At 35.9% G+C, this 21,278-nt stretch overlaps 1 protein-coding gene across 1 annotated transcript; it reads right to left on the reverse strand.

The window, feature by feature from the left end:
* Positions 1-5,724: 5,724 nt before the first annotated feature.
* Positions 5,725-20,806, reverse strand: LOC141629685 (cation/H(+) antiporter 15-like). Its single transcript, XM_074442657.1, has 3 exons — positions 20,442-20,806; positions 19,065-20,048; positions 5,725-6,909 (listed from the first exon to the last, which is right to left on the reverse strand). Exons 1-3 carry the CDS (start codon positions 20,658-20,660, stop codon positions 5,761-5,763), a joined length of 2,352 nt encoding a protein of 783 aa, XP_074298758.1. The 5' UTR covers positions 20,661-20,806; the 3' UTR covers positions 5,725-5,760.
* Between the last annotated feature and the right edge of the window lie 472 nt (positions 20,807-21,278).

A 21,278-nucleotide genomic window follows, 5' to 3' on the forward strand; every position in this document is an offset into this window, starting at 1 on the left:
TTCTGTCGAAAATACTTTCAAAACGGATAATTTGAGAAAGAATAAATAAATAAATTAACAAACAGGAATTAGGGTGATAATACGATTAATAGTTAATTAATACGTAAACTAATAAACTAGGTCAAGGAAAAACGGGAGTTCAGAGACATAAATAAACCAGAAACAAAGCAGCAGAGTCAGTCGTCCCCCTGAAGAGGCGCAGCGATTCTTTGCGTCCGTTCCTTGGCTCAGTTGTGGTTGTGAAGCCGGAATTGCAAATTGTTAATATTCGTTGGTGATTTTAATGATCGATTATGAATAATTGACTCGGATGAAAGTGATTAACAGATTATTTACATGTGATCGGGGTCATAAGAACGATAAAACAAGAATAAAAACTAATTATTAAGAATTAATTACAAGATTATTAATGACAAATTAATTAGGTTAAACAAACTATAAATGACGAATTAATGATGGATATGATAAATAACATATGAAATATATCAAAGGTCGAATTCCAGAGACTCAATATTAATGAATCGAATCTCCAAAAACCGGATTGACTTTAATGACGAAAACCCACAAATAAGAATTATAAGGGATTTAAGTCGGGATTTAATGACGAATTAATCAAAAATGAATTATTTACATGTTAGAATTATTATACACAAATTATTATATCAAAGAATCAAAGAACAAACGAAAACAAAATAAAAACAAACGAATTGACAAAAGACGAAGGAAGAAGAAAGGAAGCAGGAACTGCGGCAGCCTCACGAAGAGGTGCAGCAGGTACTGCGTCCCTTCGAAGAGGCACAGCAGTTGCTGCGTCCTTTCTTGACGTTTGTCTCCTTATAATCCGTAAAAAGGGTTTTAAAACATGGTTTTATAAATCGGTTTTAAGCGTGTTTTCGACATAAATCTTACAATCGTGATTACAATAAATAAATAACAATAAATAAAAGAAGGATTTACACTCTCAGACTTACAAGTTTGATGAAACGAGATGAACTAAGTTAACGTTTAGTGATGCTCGACTCGAATGTAGACGAAAGTGCCCTCTAGGAGGAAAACGAATAAAGTTGATTATGTGGAGTTGGTCAAATTGGTCTGTCATGCAAAATGAGGCTGGTACTCAGAAATATCTGACCTTACGTGGTCGAAAGTTCAAGCACGTAGATGCCAAAAAGTAAGAACGTGGTCTAGAATGCAAAGGGAGAAGAGAAGGGGGGACACTGGCGTCAGAAATATGTGAGACCGAAGGTCTCTATTTATACTAATCACACGGAGGAAGTAGGGTTTTTTCGGAGAAACTTTGGAAGTGAATCTCGAAAAGATATGAAAATATATGAAAAATACGCAAAAAAGGACTTGGGAAGAGGCGCAGCACTTGCTGCGTCCTTTCCCAAGTGGTTTCCTCCTACGGAAGAAAGATTTCCGTGTTTTGGTTATGGAATAACGGATTAATCTTGTTTTCCTTAATATTTTGTGTGAATATTACGGGAAATTCTTTACCAAAGATTAAAAGATTGCAAAATATGGAATAGAAATATCCGGAACATTCCAGAACATCCTGACTCGGTTTTAGAGAATGAAGACGGTTTTTTGACCCGTACTCCAAATGTACTCTAATTACTGCCAAAACGACCGTATCGGAACGTAGATGACAATTAAGAGGTAGACACAAGTTTTTGAGCGATCACTTGATGATAAACTTATGAACTGTCACAAATCGTTCCGCGTATCAAACATGCGGCCCAATCATCACCGGGTGGTTTGTGGGAGGTGCAGAAATGAGGTATCTACACAAGGCCAAGTTAAATAAGAAGTATGGACTAACAATAAGAGAATGTATGGACTTGTTTAACCAAAAGTGATGGACTAATGTGAGAAAATAGAAATCAAATGCAAATGAAAGTCAAGTCCAACTCAAGGTCCAAGTCAAAGTGGAAAAAAATAGGATTCCAAACTACCTAGGATGCCAAAGGATTAGGTCTTAACCGGGTAATTAATCGCTCAATTAATCACCCACATAGGATACTCCTAGCAATTAAGAGGGGATTTAATGGAAACGGGCTGGAAACACACGACCCCGATCGGGGCCGCATGTCCCAAGCTCGTTTACGTTTCATATCCCTCCCCTATATAAAGAGGAGTCACTTCATAGCTTAGATGTCTTATATTTTTACGTCTCATATACTTTACATAGCCTTAAGCACTATAATTATCTCAATAGTTTTCATATTAGTTTACAAATTGTTAAGCTTTCCTTAGTTTAATCTTTCAACATTTTGTTCTACATTCAAGTTATTATTCAAGCATTTCTTATTCAAGTTAATTTGGTTATTTGTCCTTCCTTGCAAGTTCATTTCCTTAAGGTATTTCTATTTTACACCTCTATTTAGTTTACACATAGTCTATAATTAAGTACTTTATTTATATTACCTATTCTTTATTTCTTTTACATGTTATATTATTTAGTTTATATAAATTATACAATCATGTTTAGCATTTCTTATAATATAGTTTATAATTTACACCTTAATATGAGTAGCTAAATTTCCTAGTCTAAGGGCTAGGGGAGCCATGCAAAAATCAAATATATAACATGTTAAAATAGGTTGATAATAATATTGTTCAATTGTTTCTATCACATGTTTGCATTGTCACGTTTAATATTTGGTTATTGGCCGTAATCGTAGATTAAGTTTGTTCATTCGTTCTAAAGTCGAGAGGCACGAAATTGAATTAGACTAAGCATGTATAGTAGGATGACCTAGTCATGGACGAGAGTTTCTCTAGGACCCGGTCTATGGTTGACACTAATGCCGTAAGGTGGGTGTCTCTAAGCCTAAGAAATTGACAATGTTTTTAATACCGAGTTTAACATAATTATATACTTACCTCTGCATGTGTGACCCGACCCCCTTAGACTCCTTTTTATTATATAATTTACATTACAAGTTTTTTTAATCATCAAACAACCAAACAAACCCAAAACGAAATCGATCTTGATAGAAATCTTCCCATAGCATTTCACAACGTAATTCCCGTTTCCTTGTGTTCGACCCCTATTGCTACATTCATGCATAAAAAGTATTTGTAACATGATAAACTAGGATGTTATAATATTGTCTAATTGTTTCTATCACATGTTTGCACCACCACGTTTAATCTTTGTTTAAAGGCGTTATTCATTGATAAGTTTGTTAATTCATTCTATAAGTCGAGAGGCACGGAATCGGATTAGACTAAGTATGTGTAGTAGGACGACCTAGTCATAAACGAGAGTTTCTCTAGGACTCGGTCTATGGTTGACACTAATATCGAGAGGTGGGTGTCTGTAAGTGATGCGTGTCTTTTATATGATGTTTTGCACCTCATTTTACACGCATTTCAGAGCTCATTTGTGTAGTTTAAGCTACCATTTCCCCTATTTCCGTCTACTTTCATGTTTTTGTACTTTATTGCAGAAATGTGAAGAATTCAACGGAAATCGAGCTAAATCCGTCCCCGAGTATCCTGCATTGCATTTGACGTGAAGTATTCACTTTAGGAACGAGCTTGGTGCGCATTTCAAGCCCAAAAGACAAATCCACGAGATTTTAGAAGTCAAGTAGCAGCTCAAGCAGTCGATCGACCACTACCATCAGTCGATCGACCAACATGCGGGTTCCAGAAGCTACTGTACACTGAAGAGCAGTCGATCGACTGCCATGCTTTAGTCGATCGACCAAGCTGCTATCCCAGACGATAATTAAAAGACCGAGGAACTTGAAGCCCATTATGTTTAGGTTTTGATAATAAGTGTTACGTATGTTTGCTATATAACGTAACCTAGAACATCAGATATAGGCATCCAATTTTGATCCAGTTTTTATCTAAGTTTCACATTCAGTTTTAGAATATCATAGTTAGGGTTTGGAATATTGGTTGCATCGGATTTTCATTCATACTTCTAATCATTCCGTTACTATTCTTCTGCAATTTTCGGTATTCCTTCTGTTCTACTTTCAGTTCATCTTTATTGCGTTGTTAGGTATAGAATTGTTAGTTAGAATCCAAGCCAATTATCGTTTATGTTAATTGTTTGTTCTACTATTTTTAGCATGAATTCAGTAGTCTTTATCGTCAATATTATTGTTATTTTCGCCATAGCCATGAGTAGCTAAATCAATTGTGCTAGGATGTAGGGGAATTATAGCGTAGGCGGTGTAGTATTAATTTGGACTGAAATCGCGTGTCAGTCGATCGACTGCCATACCTGGTCGATTGACTGACCACGTGAGGTTACCTTTCGTTTTAATTGATTTTAATGTTGTATTTAACGAATCGAATGCATGCGACCAGTTAGATGCTTAATTTATGACTAGCCCATTAGATCGAAAGATAGGGAAAGTTGTTAGATCACCAATTAAAATGACTAAACTGTGCTGAGATCGAAAGATAAGTAAAGTTTAGATTATTAGTCACTTTTCAGGACGAGAGTTAGTATTAGTGATATTAGGGACTTATAGCGAGATCAAAAGATGCTATTTGTTAAGAGTGGACCGAGAGGACCTCTTGTTTTCCCGCCTCACATGTGTTCGATTTAGACCTGTTTAGTATGCTGTCGCCGAAGCTATAACGAACTGACCATCCTAGTACCTCTTTTTATACTTGATTTCATCCGTTTGCTTAGTTTACTTTATTTTATTGTTCATTAGCTATAGACCAATCAAATCAACCCCTAATATCACTAATCCGACAGCATACTTTATTTTATTGTTAGGTAATGAACAATAAAATAAAGTAAACTAGGACCTCTTGTTTACTTTATTTTATTGTTCATTACATATGGGTTATGTTAGATTTTGACCTCCAATCATCCCTCAAAATCTAACGAACTGACCATCCTAGTTTACTTTATTTTATTGTTCATTACCTGTTTAGTATGCTGTCGCCGAAACTATAGCGAACTTTGATATATGGGTTATGTTAGATTTTGAGGGATGATGATCTCACATATAACTACATTTGAGTTACTTTTTTTTAGGGAAAACCCGAAGGCCTTACTGCATTAAAAAAGAATCAAGAATAACAACATTGTTTGAAATCAGTGGTACAATCACGAAACAAGTGTAAACTAGACTCGTCATCAGAATTACATAAAGAACAAAAAGCAGACTCGCCTCAACATTTGAGTTACTTTTGGTTTGTATGGATTTTACATACAGTTTGAGTTACTTTTTGTTTATATGGATTTTGCATACAGTTTTACTTTAGATTTATCATTTAGCGACTCCGTGGTTTATTTCATCTAAAAGTTTTAAAATCTCATGTTTTCTTATATAGGTGTATGTTTATGTTATTGCAATATCGCGAGGGTTCACAGTCTTGAAATGTCAGAATGACATATGTAAAAAGAGCCAAAAAAAAATAGAACTAGGGAATATAATTTTACATTAGAGTGTAATTACTAAAAAGTTTTGATTTATTTGAACTGAGGTACCCAAACACCTTACCCATTTTTTACAATTCTTATAATTTGAAATTCTTATTTTCTTGTAAAGGTAACCACAAAGTAATTAGTTTTGATCAATTGTACATCATTGTCTTGGGATCCAATAAATATATAAAGTACATAATGTCTGATTTGGAACATTTGAAGAAATTTGAACAATACAAAGATGATTAGCATTGCGTGCAAGAGGATAAACAACATAAGTGAAGAAAAAGGATATACGCAATATAAAAACGTGCCCACAAATATACATTTTGACATTCAACTGATATTTATCAAGAATCATCTAATAAAACTACATTACTGAAAGTTTCCTTCTCCAAACTTAGACAATGTTGCATCACTAAAAATGATGTATTTTCCCACTTAAGTTCTCCAGAAACTATTAACTCGCCTATTTCACCTAATTCAGGATTTTCACTTAATACATACAAATCGTCTTCTAATATAGCTTTTTTATGTCCATGGCGCCGCCCTAACATTACCAAATCATAATCCTTTTCAAGTGTTTGAACCACATCCAGTGTTTGTAACCACTCTTCTACATGAAACTCCTTATACTTCATACATGAGTTATTAACAATCATATCCTTGAAGTCATCGACAAAAGAACTATCTAATACAATCTCATTCTCATTCTTAATAACATCATACTCTTGTACGAATATTTTAATTAGAGTGATCTTCACACCCGGGTGAGTCGACATTCGATTTGCATATGTTAATGCTTCTCGATCATCCTCCCCGCCGCAAAAAATCACAACAACATTGTATGAAAAATATGAATGATTCAATTGCTTGTTACCTGTATCCTTGTTTACAAATACTCCAATAGTACAAGGAGTTTGTTGTTGTAACTTGAGGTTAAGTTGACTTGAAGCATTATTACCAAAATTACCTAGAGTTTTATAATAAAATGGGACGATAATAAGAGGAATCATTTTGTCATCAGCTATCTTACATAGAGTTTCATATATGCTTGTGAAAGGGGCAATCATGGTAAGTAGTTGAATACTGACCCCACCTTCAGAGGCATTACAGTAAGTATTCACAGTATTCACAATATGAATACAACCATTATAATTGCATATTCTACTATGCTTTTTATGTGGAAGAAGCATCGGTGCAGCTTGTCCAACAAGCTCTATAAAATGGACTAAATATACATGAATAGGATTTGAATTTGTAGGATTTGAAGCCTTAAGAAAGTTGATAAATCCAGGAATATCCTCTTCATTATCAGTGCATATAAGTATTTGCATTCTAGAGCTCATTAATGCTGATTGCACTGATAGTTGAAACCCTCTAACAGATTGATGTTCTTTTTTTGACTGCTTGTGACTGTATATTGCAAGAGGAGTAACTATAGATGTCACAACCAAGCTACATATAACAAGCTCTGAAGATATATACTTATTTACTCTCTGCATGTAATAAATTAACTCAAGTCAGATTCTAGTTTTCAAAACATGTAACATTAATTTGGTCATGAATTTGTAATTAACCAATCAAATACCTCTTTTATAATCAGAATACGATCTATGTACAATTGAAAAATTAATTAGTTTGAAAGGTTATATTCTTATATTAAAGAATTAAGCTTATTGCTTTTTAATCCTTTTAATTAAATGGTAGGCAAATGAAAAAAAATTTGAAACGTGTAAAAATCGAACTGTGAAACAATGTATTGCTATATACGGAGTATTGAATATGTAGACAACTTCACTAATACATGTTTTATTTTTCTTTTTTCAAATTATTTACTATGTTCATTATTGTAGTGTTCTAATTGGTATTTTTTATGCTTGTATGTAATGTTGACTGATTGATATATTGTCCATATTTGACGAATATTATTTTCTTTGTGGGCATTTAAAAAAAATCACAACCCGTACGAAGAAGCAAGATAAAACCACCACAAAACAAAAAGGGGCACTTTAGTGTTGATCATAGATTGTAAAACAATTGTAAATATGAAAATCGGTCTAATAATATTACTCGATAGTTTATCTTGACTTTTAAGATTGTTTGTGATGTATAAATTTATTACTAGTAGGTTCATCATGCAACACCAAGTAAGATGTTCTGGATCCGCCCTTATTCAAGTCAGATTAATTTCAAATAGATTTAAGACAAATTAAGGTTTGAGACTAATTTTCATGATTTTTTTATGTCATACTCCGTATTTACCAATTGAAAAGGGTTTATGTGTAAGAGTATTGTGACACCCGCAATTTTAATTAACCGAACATTTTCGCTTAGACTATCTATTTATAATTGACTTATTTAATTTTAGCTTTTTAACTCAGCTGACTTGCTTATACAGAAGAGCTAGCTTTGTTTTCTGGGATTACCGCTTCTCATCTTATATCCTTAGCGAAAACCAACTTAGTTTAACCGTAAAATGGGTTTGAGGGTTTCTGATTTCCTTGTTTGCAATGGCTAGGCAACGAGAGTAACAGCCCTAAATCTAGTATAATTTTTCGAATAATAGCTTCTAATAATACAAAAAAATCACTAAATAATAGTAGTACGCCACCCTATCTAAATCAAATTCTATGGTTCGCCATTGACGTTTTGGGGGAATGCTTTACTAAAGATTATTGGTTTTGTTTCAAGCTTTTTAGATGCATCAAAATTTGTTTTCCATCGAGAACGCTTCTACTTTCTCGAAGATTGACATGAGATCTGGTGCATCGTTATTTTTAGTATCGTTGTTTAATCATCCTTCAAATCCCCTTCGTTAGTCTGAGGACTAATTTTCATCTGTCTTTTACCCTAATGTTTATAATTCTATATCAAGAATTACCCTCCCAACTTATCTTTAAGGTCTTGTTTTCTTTCAGGTCCAACGTGTGGATACTCTTCCACCCCACTTAAAAGAGTGGATGTGGGTTCGAATAGTTTGTGCAATGTGTCTTGGAGATTCTCAAACTTTGGCCCTCGTTATAGATTGAGTGTGCTTGGTGCTTGAATTTAATCGTGTAATACTAAAGTGGTGTTTAAGATTTGACCTTAATGGTAGTAGTACATTTCTTAATAGCAAGAGATTATCTTAAAGATTTGACTATTACTTTCAGGTTTGAGAGCAAGACTAATTGCTTCATGAAAAGTTCAAATGTTTGCTTTAGAGACTTGATGTGAGAGTGGTTGACACCAATTTTTAGGTTTAAAGAAGTGATTTCAGGTTAAGATGGTGGAGTATGAAAATCTAAAGTGGTAAGACGTATTTTAGTAGAACCTTGTTGCTTGAGGATTATAGAGAGAGTAGAGTTTCATGATGTGGGCATCGGATTAAGGGAATCCTGTAGAGAGTTGTTGTTGACGATTTGATTTTTGCTTGTCGACACTTTAGGAGAGTTGAGTTGAGAAGGACTCGATAATGAGAAGTCTTTGCGCTACTCTTATGGTTTTAAAAGTTAGAAGTGTGAATTGATTACATGAGATAAAAAATGGTGTTACACTTGAGTGGCTAATTCTGTGTTTGTAAATTCATAATATACAAAGGACGGATGGTCTTGTGTTCTAGTCGATTTGTCAAATCTTGTGTATGTGTGGGCGTGTGTTCATGCGTGTGTTTGTATTCTGCGCGCGCGTGTGCATGTTTGTGTGTCTGTGTGTTTGTTTGTCTATATTCTTTCATAAGGACTTGTGGTAGAATGATTTATTACAATAAGATTTTTCTTAAGAGTGCTAGGTTAGCTGGTCATGGCGCTAGGTTTGTAAATAAGAACTTTGTGCACCTCTGAGAAACCTGTTCTGGGAATTTATGATTTGTAATGTTAATGCATCACTAGATCTTTATACGTGTAACATTGTTGGGAAAAGAATCCCCTTAAGTTTTAGTAACGTGTGTGGGTTAAGTCATAGCTCTTTTATCGTGTCATTACCCCTTTTCCTCCCTTCTATACTACCTGGATTGAAGATAGTCTTTCATAATATAAGTTGACTTATGCTCATCTAATATGGGATATGTTTCCATATGTAATATCTACTCGATATCCACGTCACCTTTAGCTCTTGTCTTTTAGATTAAGATCTTGTCGCGTTGATGCGCCCCCTTTGAGATTTATTATCGCTTCTTATCTCTTATGTTTACCCTTGCAGTTTGCTTATGTTATACTTAATTGACTAGTGCTTAAATGGATTGAAAGTGTACTACTATCAACAAAAGGTACTTTCTTTCCAGATGCCCATGATAAGAACTCCACAGTTAAGCATGCTTGTTGGGGAGTAGTCTTAGGATGTGTGACATCCGTGAATAGTTTCCAGGATGCACATAAATGAAGCTAAAATGCGTAGAAAGGACCAGTGTGCATTTGTGGGCCAAGTACAAATGTAGCGAGCTACTGTGTAACCGCACCTTGCCCAATAATTGGGTCGGAGCTTTACAAGTGGTGTCAGAGCAACTCTATATATGACCATGTGGATTACACTTAGCGGGGATGATTATAGGTTAGCAGTTATACTGTCACGCGCAATGAGGACATTGCGCTCTTTAAGTGAATGTGTGTAATACTCCATGTTAACTGAATATGTTACTTAGGTGGAGAGCGTTTTGAAGAGGTTCGTTGATAAGGTTAACTAAATGACTACTGCTTTAAGGGATTGAATCTGCTACTCATACCAACAAAGTGCACAACCTTTTCTGAAACCCGTGATAAGATTTATTCTATGAAGCGCGCCTGTTGGGGATTACTCGTAGGATGGGTAACCTCCTAGGAAGGTATGATGCACATAAGTAAGGTCAAAACGCGCAAGGAAAGACTTGTGTTCATCTCTAGGGCATATACACAACGTGGCGAGTTACCTTGAGTAACCTATCCTTGCCCAATGTTTGGGCCGATGAGTTATAAATGGTATTAGAACAACCCTGTGACCGTGTGATTTTCACCTAGCGGGGGAGGATTCTAGGTTAGCGATTATGCGGTCAAGCGCAATGAAGATGTTACGTTCTTCAAGTGGAGTTGTGTAATACTCTATGATAATGGAAGACATTACCCAGGTGGAGTATCTCATTGAAGAAGTCCCATGATAAGCCTAAATGATTATTACTTAAAGGGATTTAAAGTATTACCATATCAATAATGTGCACTTTCTTTTTTTGAAAATTCATGATAAGAATTCCACAGTTGAGTGTGTTTCCTAGGGAGTACTCTTAGGATGGGTGGCTTTTTAATAAGGTTTTCAAGATGCGTATGAACAAGGCTGAAATGCGCTAGAAAAGATGTGTTGATCTGTGTGCCAAGTATACAGCCTGCAGAGCTACCGTGAGTAATCACTTCTGGTCTAAGGTTTGGGTCGTGTGTAATTCTCCATGTTCACTTTGTTTTCTAAAAACCTATGTTAAGGGAATATTCTTAGGATGGGTTGCCTCCTAGAATGGTCTCCAAGATGCGCAAGAGTGAGCCTAAAATGTGCTGGAATATATATGTTTTGATCTATGGACCAAGTACACAGCTTCACAAGCAACCGTAAGTAACCCCTTTCGGTCTATCGTTTGGGCCTGGGTGTTATAGTGCATAGTTTCAGTCATAGTATAAGTTGCCTTAAACTTAACTTATAGATTTATTTTTCATCTCTTTTATTTCTCATCATAATATGTTAACCTTCTTCATTTAGAATCTTCATCTAACCTTCATAGATATTTAGTTCTCGTTAATCATCTCATGTTCCCAATCCTACTTATCTACCTCTATGCCTTTGGCTCTCCAAGGCTTTGTTGACATCTTCGTATTGTTAAGTTTCTATTTAATTTAAATTTACTCTTTTGTATATTTTCAGTTTTATGTTATACTTTTAAAATTGACCTTTTCTAGAGGTTTCAAAATATTTTTTTTCATTTTTGTTGTAGTGCTTGGTTTGATGCTATGACTTGTTATTGGAGACGTCTAATGACCGGTTTGGCGCTCGCTAGCGCATGACTTCATGTCTTGGATTTTTGTTTTGTTTTGTCTTTGACTTGGATTGTTAGAGTTCTGGTTTGCTATGACAACTTTGTTGTCCCATTTATAACTGAGATATTTAATTATAGCTTTTTAACTAAACTGACTTAAATTTGTACCATAGCTTTGTTTAGCGGGATTACGTTTCTATTGTGTATTGTTAGGGAAACCGAATTTATTTTAACCATGACACAAGTTTGGTTCACCTTATTAGAGCTTCTATGAGAAGAATAAGTGCGATCAGTTATGAACAATGGAAAGATATGTGGATGTGTATGTGTACGAGTATGTGTGGTTAGCTTGAGTCTCTGTGTGTTCACTATGATGTGAGGGGGGACGTATAACGTCAGCGGTATATCATGTAAATGTGCTTATATTATGAATGGATGGCATGTGATAATGTTATATGAAGTAAATTGAGTGAATACTTGTGCATATAACATCGTTGGTAAACTAATCAAGCTTGTATATCTTTGGGTGTGCATAACGTGGTAAATTTTGTGAAAATAATTACACGGGATACGATATATGATGTGCAATTAGGTTGAATAGGTATGAGGGGTTGATAAGTTGCTTGGTGTACGCAAAATTTACAATTTTCGTTACTGGTTCAGGGTACACGACTGAGTACACATGGTACTCGACCGAGTACGCCTTACTCGACTGAGCACGTTGACACTCGGTCGAGTACTCACAAGGCAGTAGCTGATGTATTATGATAATTCTGAGTACTCGACCGAGTAGACCCGAGTACTCGATCGAGTCGAGGCTACTCAGCCGAGTAGTCCTAGTACACGACCAAGTACGTCTAATTTCGGTCGGTTCAGCAATAATAATTCCACAATCTTATAAACACACACACACCCTTCATTATTCAACTTCTACCCTATATAATTCACTCAAAATATCTCAAGTTTTTCTCTCACAACACAAACCTAAGGGATTTTGCTATTTGCTCTTGGATATCATCCTCTTATCTTTCTCTCCTTCAATGAACTTTCAATTTACGGTAATGTCTCTTTAAAGCTCCTTCAATGAACTTTCAATTTACGGTAATGTCTCTTTACAGCTCTTATTTCCAATTATGTGAATGTGTAGGTTGCTTAGATTTAGAAGTTTTAGTTTTAAAATTCAAAGAATAATGTTTGAGTGTTGTTAATTTGGTAGTAATTACTTCAAGTAATCAGTTTGCACATGTAAAGATGATTTTTAAGCCCGAAATCCCCAATTTCGTACCTAACATTTGCTAGGGTTTGTCCTATAATTTTGATTTTTGTCACTTATAATTCTTGTAAGATTCCTATAGAAGTTCAAATTATGCTAGTAATACTCCACCAAAGGTTTATCTTGTGTGTTTTGATAGAAAAATCCGTCGTAAAAGAGAGTAAAACTGAAATTTCTCTCTTGATAATGTGTCAATTCCGGGAAATTCTTGTTGAACTTGTATTCTTGCAACATGCCGAAAGCTAGAGCACCTCCCAAGAAGAGGACCCGCGCCAATACCATGATGGAACAAGGATAATCCAGTGAGGAGCCGCTTGCTCCTCCGGTTGACTAATATCCGATGGTAATATTTGCCGATTTTGAACAACGGGCTACTTTTCTCTCTTTAATAGGGCGTACCATGAGGCCAACACGTTGTGTGGATCCGGGTATCTTGAAAGACTTGAGAATTGAGTCGGATATAACTCTGCTCATATATTCGAAATTTTGGATATGGAGGGGTCGTACCATCTCCAAAAGAAGTCATATCCTTTCCTTACTTTGGAATTCTTGAGTTCATTTAAGTATGATGTAGGTGGGAGGACCATCCATTTCCCTCTCATGAACATCGACCATTCTTTGACCCTTGATCAGTTTGCTGAGCATTTGGGGTTGGAATCCGAGAAGGAGTGGTATTTGAAGGATGTGGTGAAGGAGAACGGGGCTCCTAGCTGCCTTCCTTAAATCACCGGTCGACCCGCCCCTACCTCTAGCGTACGTTTATTAACAATGTCCAACATGTGTCCCTTCACATCTTCTTGAGGATGATGACGTACTTGTTGTATGGCCGACAGGATGTGTGCAAGCTTAACTCCCATGAAGTTAATGCTCTTGATGTCTTACCTTAACCCCCTCCGGAGGGAGCGATTTTACTATAGTGTTCCCGATGTGGTGTGCGCTAGCTTGGCGCTTATGGCCCGTTCAAAAACCCGTTACCTTAGCTGCGGGGCCATAATGACCCGTTTGGCTGAGAGACTGACCGACTGTGAAGCCCCTACCGAGTCGACCTATGCCTTGTTTGAAACTGTCCCTACCATAGATGAGGCTTACTTGTGCCACACCAAGTGGTTCAGGAGGTTGGATGATGGAGCTTTAGCTTGGAGAGTGGAGGGAACTAGATGCATGAGATTGCCCTCTCCGGAGCACCTACCTGTGGTTGATCATTTGGGGGAGTATGACTCGGAGAGTGGGAACCCTAGCCTCAGCCACATTTTTATCTTATCGCTTCCGAGATCCTTGAGGACTTGCCTGAGCCGATCATAGCTTATAGTAAGCAGAAGGCTATCCCGACCCCTCGTAAGCCCTGTGGTGTGAGGGTGACATGAGAGGTAGCGACTGAGCCTCCTTACACCCCCCACAAAGATTTTACTCATCCTATCCTATGATTAAAGACCCTAGGATGCAGGTTAGCAAGTTCACTGAGAGGATCTCCACTACTTTGGTGTTAAGGAACTTGCACGAGATGACGACCCTTCGGAACGTGGGGACAGACCTTGTTCAACCAGTGTGGTGGAGGGGAGTGGGAGATGACAACGGGGTATTCCATAGCTATTGGGTGGACCCAAGTACGTGGAGGCACCCGACTACCTACGAGAATAGTTGCCTTGTAGGGCCGTGGGGAGCCAACTATGGGAGCCAGCTAGATAAGGAGAGGAAATAGGTTGGTGGTGACTACGCTATTGGGCATATCAGGGAACCGGAACATCGGGCAGAGGTGGAGGTGATGGCATGGATGATGATGTGGGCATGGGCCCTTGAGCCTCATTTTCTTTGTTGTTGTTTAAGTTTTGATTGTTGTTGTTTAAGTTTTGATACTTGTTGCGAATTTGTTCTTACTTTTTCGACTTTTGGATTTATTTTATGTGTGAAATGGCCATAAGGCCAAGACAATACCCATTTTCATACTTTATGTTATAATTTGAACTTGATTCTCGATGTTGTTGGATGGTTAGACTTTACGTCAAGGTGAGTGACGAGTTCTATAGGTCATGATTGGTGAAAACTGGCATTCTGCCTTCGAAGTACTCGACCGAGTACCGGTTACTCGGCCGAGTACCCTCACTATTCGACAGAGTTCTCTTAGTTGGAGTTCGTGTTTAATTTTATAATTCCACGGTTTGTTTGTAATATTGTGTTTAGTTCTGTGATGGTTTCTTCATAAAGTTTTTGGGGCCAAGGTGTGGATGGTGTGGTATTAGCATGCCGGTATATATTATTATGATCCAAGAACATAGTTGGGATTGGAGACGGATGTGAAATGTGAATCGGCGCGAATAGAAACATGGTGACTATATGGTACTTTTTAGTGTGTTTTGAATTGTTATACGTCTTTACATGCATTATGATTTAAAGATATGATAATTCCATTTAATCCTAAAGAATAGTTGCATTGGACCAACTTTGTGCATGGTTATGTTTGATATGAAGAGGTGGTGATTGCTTTAGTTATTCATTATGTTCAAACGAGTATGCTTTTCTTGCTGCATTTGGGAGTGAACTTCGGGGACGAAGTTCCTTTTAAAAGGGGTAGATAACATTGCGGGAAAAACTTGCAAAAAAAAGCTCCTTTAAAATGTTACTTTTCAACTTTTAATTCTGTAAACGGTTACTTTAATCTTTGAGTTGTTGCTATTAAATCTATTTAATCATATCAACCTTACGTGTCTAATCGGTTCGTTGAAGGGCATGTTAGTAATATGGTCGTTGGGCAAACGCTAATGTTATGTTTGGCAAACATTAGTCTATGGGTGTTATAATAATGGCATGGTGACTCCGTGATGGTAGCCATGTAATAGTGTTAGTACTTTGGTGACGGTGTAATAACTTCGTAGTATATACGTTGGCGTTATTTGAAGATTTCATAAGTGTTGCGTGACCCTTCATGCGGTTTTGTTGCGTTACAGTTAGCGTGTGGGATGAACATCGGGAACGAAGTTACATTTAAGAGGAGAAGACTGTAATACCCGCCCTGTTAGGGACCCGTTGACTGATTTTTTGACCATGAGAGACCTTAGTAAGGGAGACAAGGGGAGGTTATATGGCCATCGTATCTCGATACTCGACCTAGTAGAAGCCACTCGGCCGAGTATCTGTGGTACTCGACCGAGTGCGACGTACTCGACCGAGTATGACCGAGTAATGCGTCTGACAGCGTGTTAATATAAAACACAGAGGCTAAAACAAAATTCATTTCCACGACAAATTTCATCATTTATAAACCTAATTTCCTCTCCCACCCAATTCTCTCATCTCTCTCTACAAAACATGAGTTAGCCTCGAATATTAACCCGGGAAAGGAGATAACTTATGCATGGGCTCACCGAGTCAAGTTGTCGCCGCCGTCGGTATCTGTCTGTCATTCAAGGTGAGTTTGTGAATAATTGTTTATCTTTCAGTAGATCTTGAATAGCATAGTAATAGGATATGATTGTTGTTTATAGGGTATGCTATGGAGTCTTGCTTGGCGTAGTACGATTGATGCATTTCTATGGAATGGCGAAAAGGTAGGGTTTCCTTACTGAGTCCGTTGTATAATTGATATAAGATGTGATTGTGATTGATTGATTGGTATTGTTATCATTGTAATTGAGATCGTATTGTGATCGGTTGTTATTGTGGGACCATTTTTGGGAGATGGTTCTAACCCCATGTTCACCCCTTGTGGCTCCCATCACAAGGGGGATGTGGACATTAATGATCTGGGTTCGCTCATTGCGATGAGTGGGGCTTATGTGGCAAGGCTACATTCCCTACTGATAGTGTGGGTTTACCTGTTGCAATGAGTAACCTAGCAGGGCTGCACATTTCAGTGTGCAATCGGTTATTGATGAATGATGGAGATTGAAGGATTGGTTGGTTACAGTTGATTAGATTGTGTTATTGTGAGTTCTTATTTTGTTTATGCAGTTGACTGACCCCATTTATTATATTCGAAACTGTGGTGATCCATTCGGGGATGGTGAGCAGTTGGCTTAACATGCATGTATTTAATGTTGTTGTAACATGCGGGATATAGAACGGGCAGAGTCATCACATTTTCTCTAGTTAGCTTATGCTGCCAACTTAAACTTTAGTTTTCTTTTGGTTTCTTTTCAGAATTGTAAACATTTTTGGTTTGTTTCCAGTTTGTATTTTTTAATTTGCACATTCCTTTAATTGTTCGTTTATAGTCTTCTTGATATACTTACCTCGGGCAACCGATATGGTAACGCCTTTATTTATTGGGGAAGGTCTAGTTAAGGCTCCTTGGTAAGTGGGAGTGTTACAAGAAAAATTTAGGCCATATGCAGTTCAAATTATCATAGAGTGTCGTTAGTGGCCTGGGATAAGGTTACTCTCTCAAAGGAGGAAGGGGGATTGGGAATCAAAAAGGCTGAAATCTGGAACAATGCCACTATGCATGGCTAACCTGGTTGATTGGATATATGGCAAGGCTGATACGCTCTGGATTAGATGGGTAATCCAAGTTTATATTAAGAATGAGGAATGGCATAGCTACTCCCCTCCTACTGATGCTGCATGGTCATGGAAGAGCATATGCAAAGTCAAATAAATCATAAAACCTGCCTACACTAATAACTGATAGACTGTGGATGCTAAGGGTTATTCCATTAGAAATGGAAATGAATGGCTGAGACCTAAACAGACCAAGCAAGATTGGTACCTGATTGCCTCGAATAACTGGAAATGCCTTAAGCATGCAATGATCACCTGGATTAATATGAATAATGACCTAAATGTTAAAGATAAACTGTTTCAGTATGGGTGTTGCTCTGATAACAGGTGTTGTATTTGTGACAGAGAGCTTGAAACTCAGGCTCATTTGTTCTTTGAATGCATATACAGCAAGCAGGTTATGGCACTGATTGAACATTGGTGTGGATTCGGAGTTGCTGTTAGCAATTCAGTTGCATAAAATGGCAGAGATGCAGGAACAGGCTTGAAAAAACATGTCCACCTTCTCATATAGGCAGCTTGTTACTACTACATTTGGTACCACAGAAACAATGCAAGGATGAACTTTATCCTACTAATTAGACTTGGTAAAGTTGTTGACTTAATGAAGGAAGATAATAAGAGAAGAATAAGGCTTAAAATAGGCAAGGCTGTTAGTCGAAATGACAAAGTTTGGCTCCAGAAATGGGGTATTGCAGGTCCCTAAATTAAATGTAGTATGCTCATCATTTGAGTTGGACGGATGGTTACTGTTTTTTGAATTATTGTTGTATGATTGGGGACTGTTTGTATTAGCCTAGTTGGTTAATGCAAAATAGAGTCCTCGTGTAACTTATATATATATATATATATATATATATATATATTATCTCACATTTCACCAAAAAAAAATATAATCGTAGCTCTACCAAGAAGATAAAAATCCTGTTGAGACGGTTGAGTACGCTTTAGTGTATTTAATACTTGTTCGTAAATGAATACGTTGTTGTATCTATAGTGTGTGTATTCTTATGCTCTATTTAATATTATGTTGTTGTTGGTCATTATATCGTGGATCATGTCGTGCGTTAGTTTTTATTTGTTTCTTAACTAAGTTCTTCATTTTGTTTAATTGTTGATCGTGTCATGTTGTGCATTAATTATCTCACATATGGGTATGTTGAGTTGATTACTTATGTTTAAGGTTGAATTATTATGTTGTAATATGGCTGGGAGGACACCTCAAGTACTCCCCACATACTGTGGCATTCGTTTTATGAATGACAGGTTGATCGGTGGATGATTATATGAGGTTTTGTGAAGAGTGATGTAGCGAGTGTTGTATTGACAACGAAATACTTAAACCGATGTAGCTTGAACTTGTAATTTTTGTAAATACTTGCTGTATCTCGAGGTATTGGAATCTATTATATTTATTGTACTCTCTTGTATTTAAGTTTCCAAACTCGTACTTATTTATATTTTTGGTTTTATCTAAAATTAATGTATCTGTTTAATGATGTTTTTACTGAGCTCTGCGGCTTATCCATAAAAAAACTTTAAAACTTAGTTGTTTTCACTGCTTTTTATGTGTTTACTTTATCGCCTTCGTTCTGTTTTGGAATGTTTTACGAAAAAAATGTGAAACTACCAACTATATCCCTTAAACTAAAGAAGAATGTGGAAAATGTATTGAGGTAGCGGTATTCTGTAAGTAGTTAGTTATTTAGGGTTAATATCATAGGTTTACATTTTTCAATACTTATTACAGAAATGGGATAATGATTTGAAATAAGTATAGAGAGATAAGAGAATAATGAAAAAGGACATACAAAGTATTATTTATTTATTTTATTTACCAAATATAAAAGAATTTTTTTGGTGACTCTGAGAAATAAAAATAAAAGATATAGAAGTAGAAGAAGAATATAACATACCTGACGCATTAATTGACTCCAATATACCATAATGTGTATGACTCCACTAGTATTCATGATTAAGCCAAGCGCAAATCCTTGTCCTGGGGTGACGTTATACCACATTGCACAAAACATGGTTGCCATTGTCTTTGTTATGTGCCCAACCAGAATGATTAACATGTAAAACAATTGGGCCTTAGAATTAAGAACATTCAAACTAATTGAATCACCCACCGCCAAGAAGAACATTGGAAGAAGACAATTTCGAATAAAAACATCACCTCGTTCAACAATGGCTAACCCTAATGGCGGTCCATGAGGTATAGCCAATCCAATTAATATAGTTCCTATTAAAGGAGATCCAATCAGTGCATCACAAATGAAGGCCATAACTCCGCCTCCCAAAAACGTACCAACGATATATATATCTGTTACCGATTGACCTCTAGGTAACTTCTTCAATACCGCCAACATCATCGGTCTTATAACTCCAAATAATAGTGCTACTATGGCAACTAGGGGTAAAATAGTCTTTGTAATATTACTACCAAAAGTTTTCAAGAGAGTGACAAAAACGACATTAGACCACATTATGAGCTCATTAGTAAGTGACAAGGTTATTGAAAGTTGGCCTAATTCTGTGGTCAACAGATTATATTGCTCTAATAAAGGGACCAGACTAATAAACCATGTTGATGAAATTTGGAATGTTAATACATGAGCAGCAAGTGGGCTTTTAAAAGAAAGAGGTTTTAGAATATTCATTAAAATGGACATAATAATGAATTGACTTAACATGGATATTATTCCCATTATCCAATGTTGTTTTTTTATTTTTAATATCATTGCAAAATCTGTTTTTACTGAAATTATGAATACGTGATAAAGAAAAGCATAGTACCCTAACGCACTAACCACACTTATTTGACTTGCAATATTCAAAATTTCCCCGTACTTCTTAATACACGTTCCTAGTACCGATGGCCCTAAGATTATTCCAGCCTGAAAATCCAAACAATGAGATACTAAGGATTTAGGATTTATTAATACTCGGAACCAATAAATTTTACTATAATTAATTGTCATAAAACATAAACAACACATAAAAAGGATCGACAACTTATGTACATATCATTTTGCGTTAACTTTGTCAAGAAAAAATATATTTTAAGCTTATAGTCTCTCAAAACGTAATAGAAAACAATTTAGTAGAACTCCAACAATAAAAATTATAAACAATGTATATTAATATGATTAGTTTTATACTAATCACAATCTCATATCAAAATTTAGATAATGCTGTATTCTAATTTTATTAACAATATATTTAAATTTTTTTTCTATATATAAAATCACAAATACTTTTGATTATAAAAATACAGTATAACTTCATACCAATGCTTTGCTGACAAACTCTGGTTGCTTGAAAGGCTTGAAGATACGATTCAGAGATTGGGAGACGATAAAAAAAAGGCTGAGACGAAACATATTAAATGGAAGTACTCTTACAATAGAAATATCTCCATAAAATATCCCTCCATTACTATGGAACATTTGTGTCCAATTTCGCTCGCATTGGACCTTTTTAATATAAAGCAATACACTTGTATTCATGATACTTTTTTGAACCGATTAAATAATAATCTAGAACAGTAGGTCACGTTTCAAAAATATAATCTGGTATGAACAAGAATGAATAGTATTTTTTGGTATCATATCTGACGTAGTCTAACTGAAAAGAAAAAAAAACAGAGAAATATGATAACATGAATATAAGGACTCATATAAGTAAGCTAGACAAATTATAACTCCATTTTTATTTCATGTTAATTTTGGAAGAACGCTATAATAAACCAGGTGACAGCTCGAAGATTTGGCTATTTTATTCTTGGCTAAATTGCTTATTTTCAATCATTTCCCACTTTAAAATAATTACATATATTCTTTGTATCTATTGCTAAGAGAATGAAAAAGAAAAGGACAGTGAGGATATGCAGGAAACATCAATGATACCAATTTATTTGCTAAATGAAGTTTGTTATGTTGGGTATTTCTTCCTACGCTAAATTTGGCACACCATTTCACTAAATCTCACAGATTTTACTTCTATTATTTCAATTCTACCCTTTATCTTAATAAAATAAAATAAAATAAATAAATAAATAAAAACCTTTGTATCAACAATTTTGTTAATACAACTGTCTAAAGTAAAATAAATAAAAATAACCTTCG

The sequence above is a fragment of the Silene latifolia genome, chromosome 2 (genome assembly GCF_048544455.1).
Source record: "Silene latifolia isolate original U9 population chromosome 2, ASM4854445v1, whole genome shotgun sequence".
Classification (NCBI taxonomy): domain Eukaryota; kingdom Viridiplantae; phylum Streptophyta; class Magnoliopsida; order Caryophyllales; family Caryophyllaceae; genus Silene; species Silene latifolia.

What these genes read in the sequence shown, in the direction of transcription:
- LOC141629685 (XM_074442657.1), bottom strand. Translation starts at nt 20,660, where the DNA reads ATGAATACAAGTGTATTGCTTTATATTAAAAAGGTCCAATGCGAGCGA. An exon ending in AGTTTGTCAGCAAAGCATTG is followed by an intron (nt 20,049 to 20,441) that starts GTATGAAGTTAT and finishes TTGGATTTTCAG; the next exon opens with GCTGGAATAATCTTAGGGCC. An exon ending in GGAGTCAATTAATGCGTCAG is followed by an intron (nt 6,910 to 19,064) that starts GTATGTTATATT and finishes TATTACATGCAG; the next exon opens with AGAGTAAATAAGTATATATC.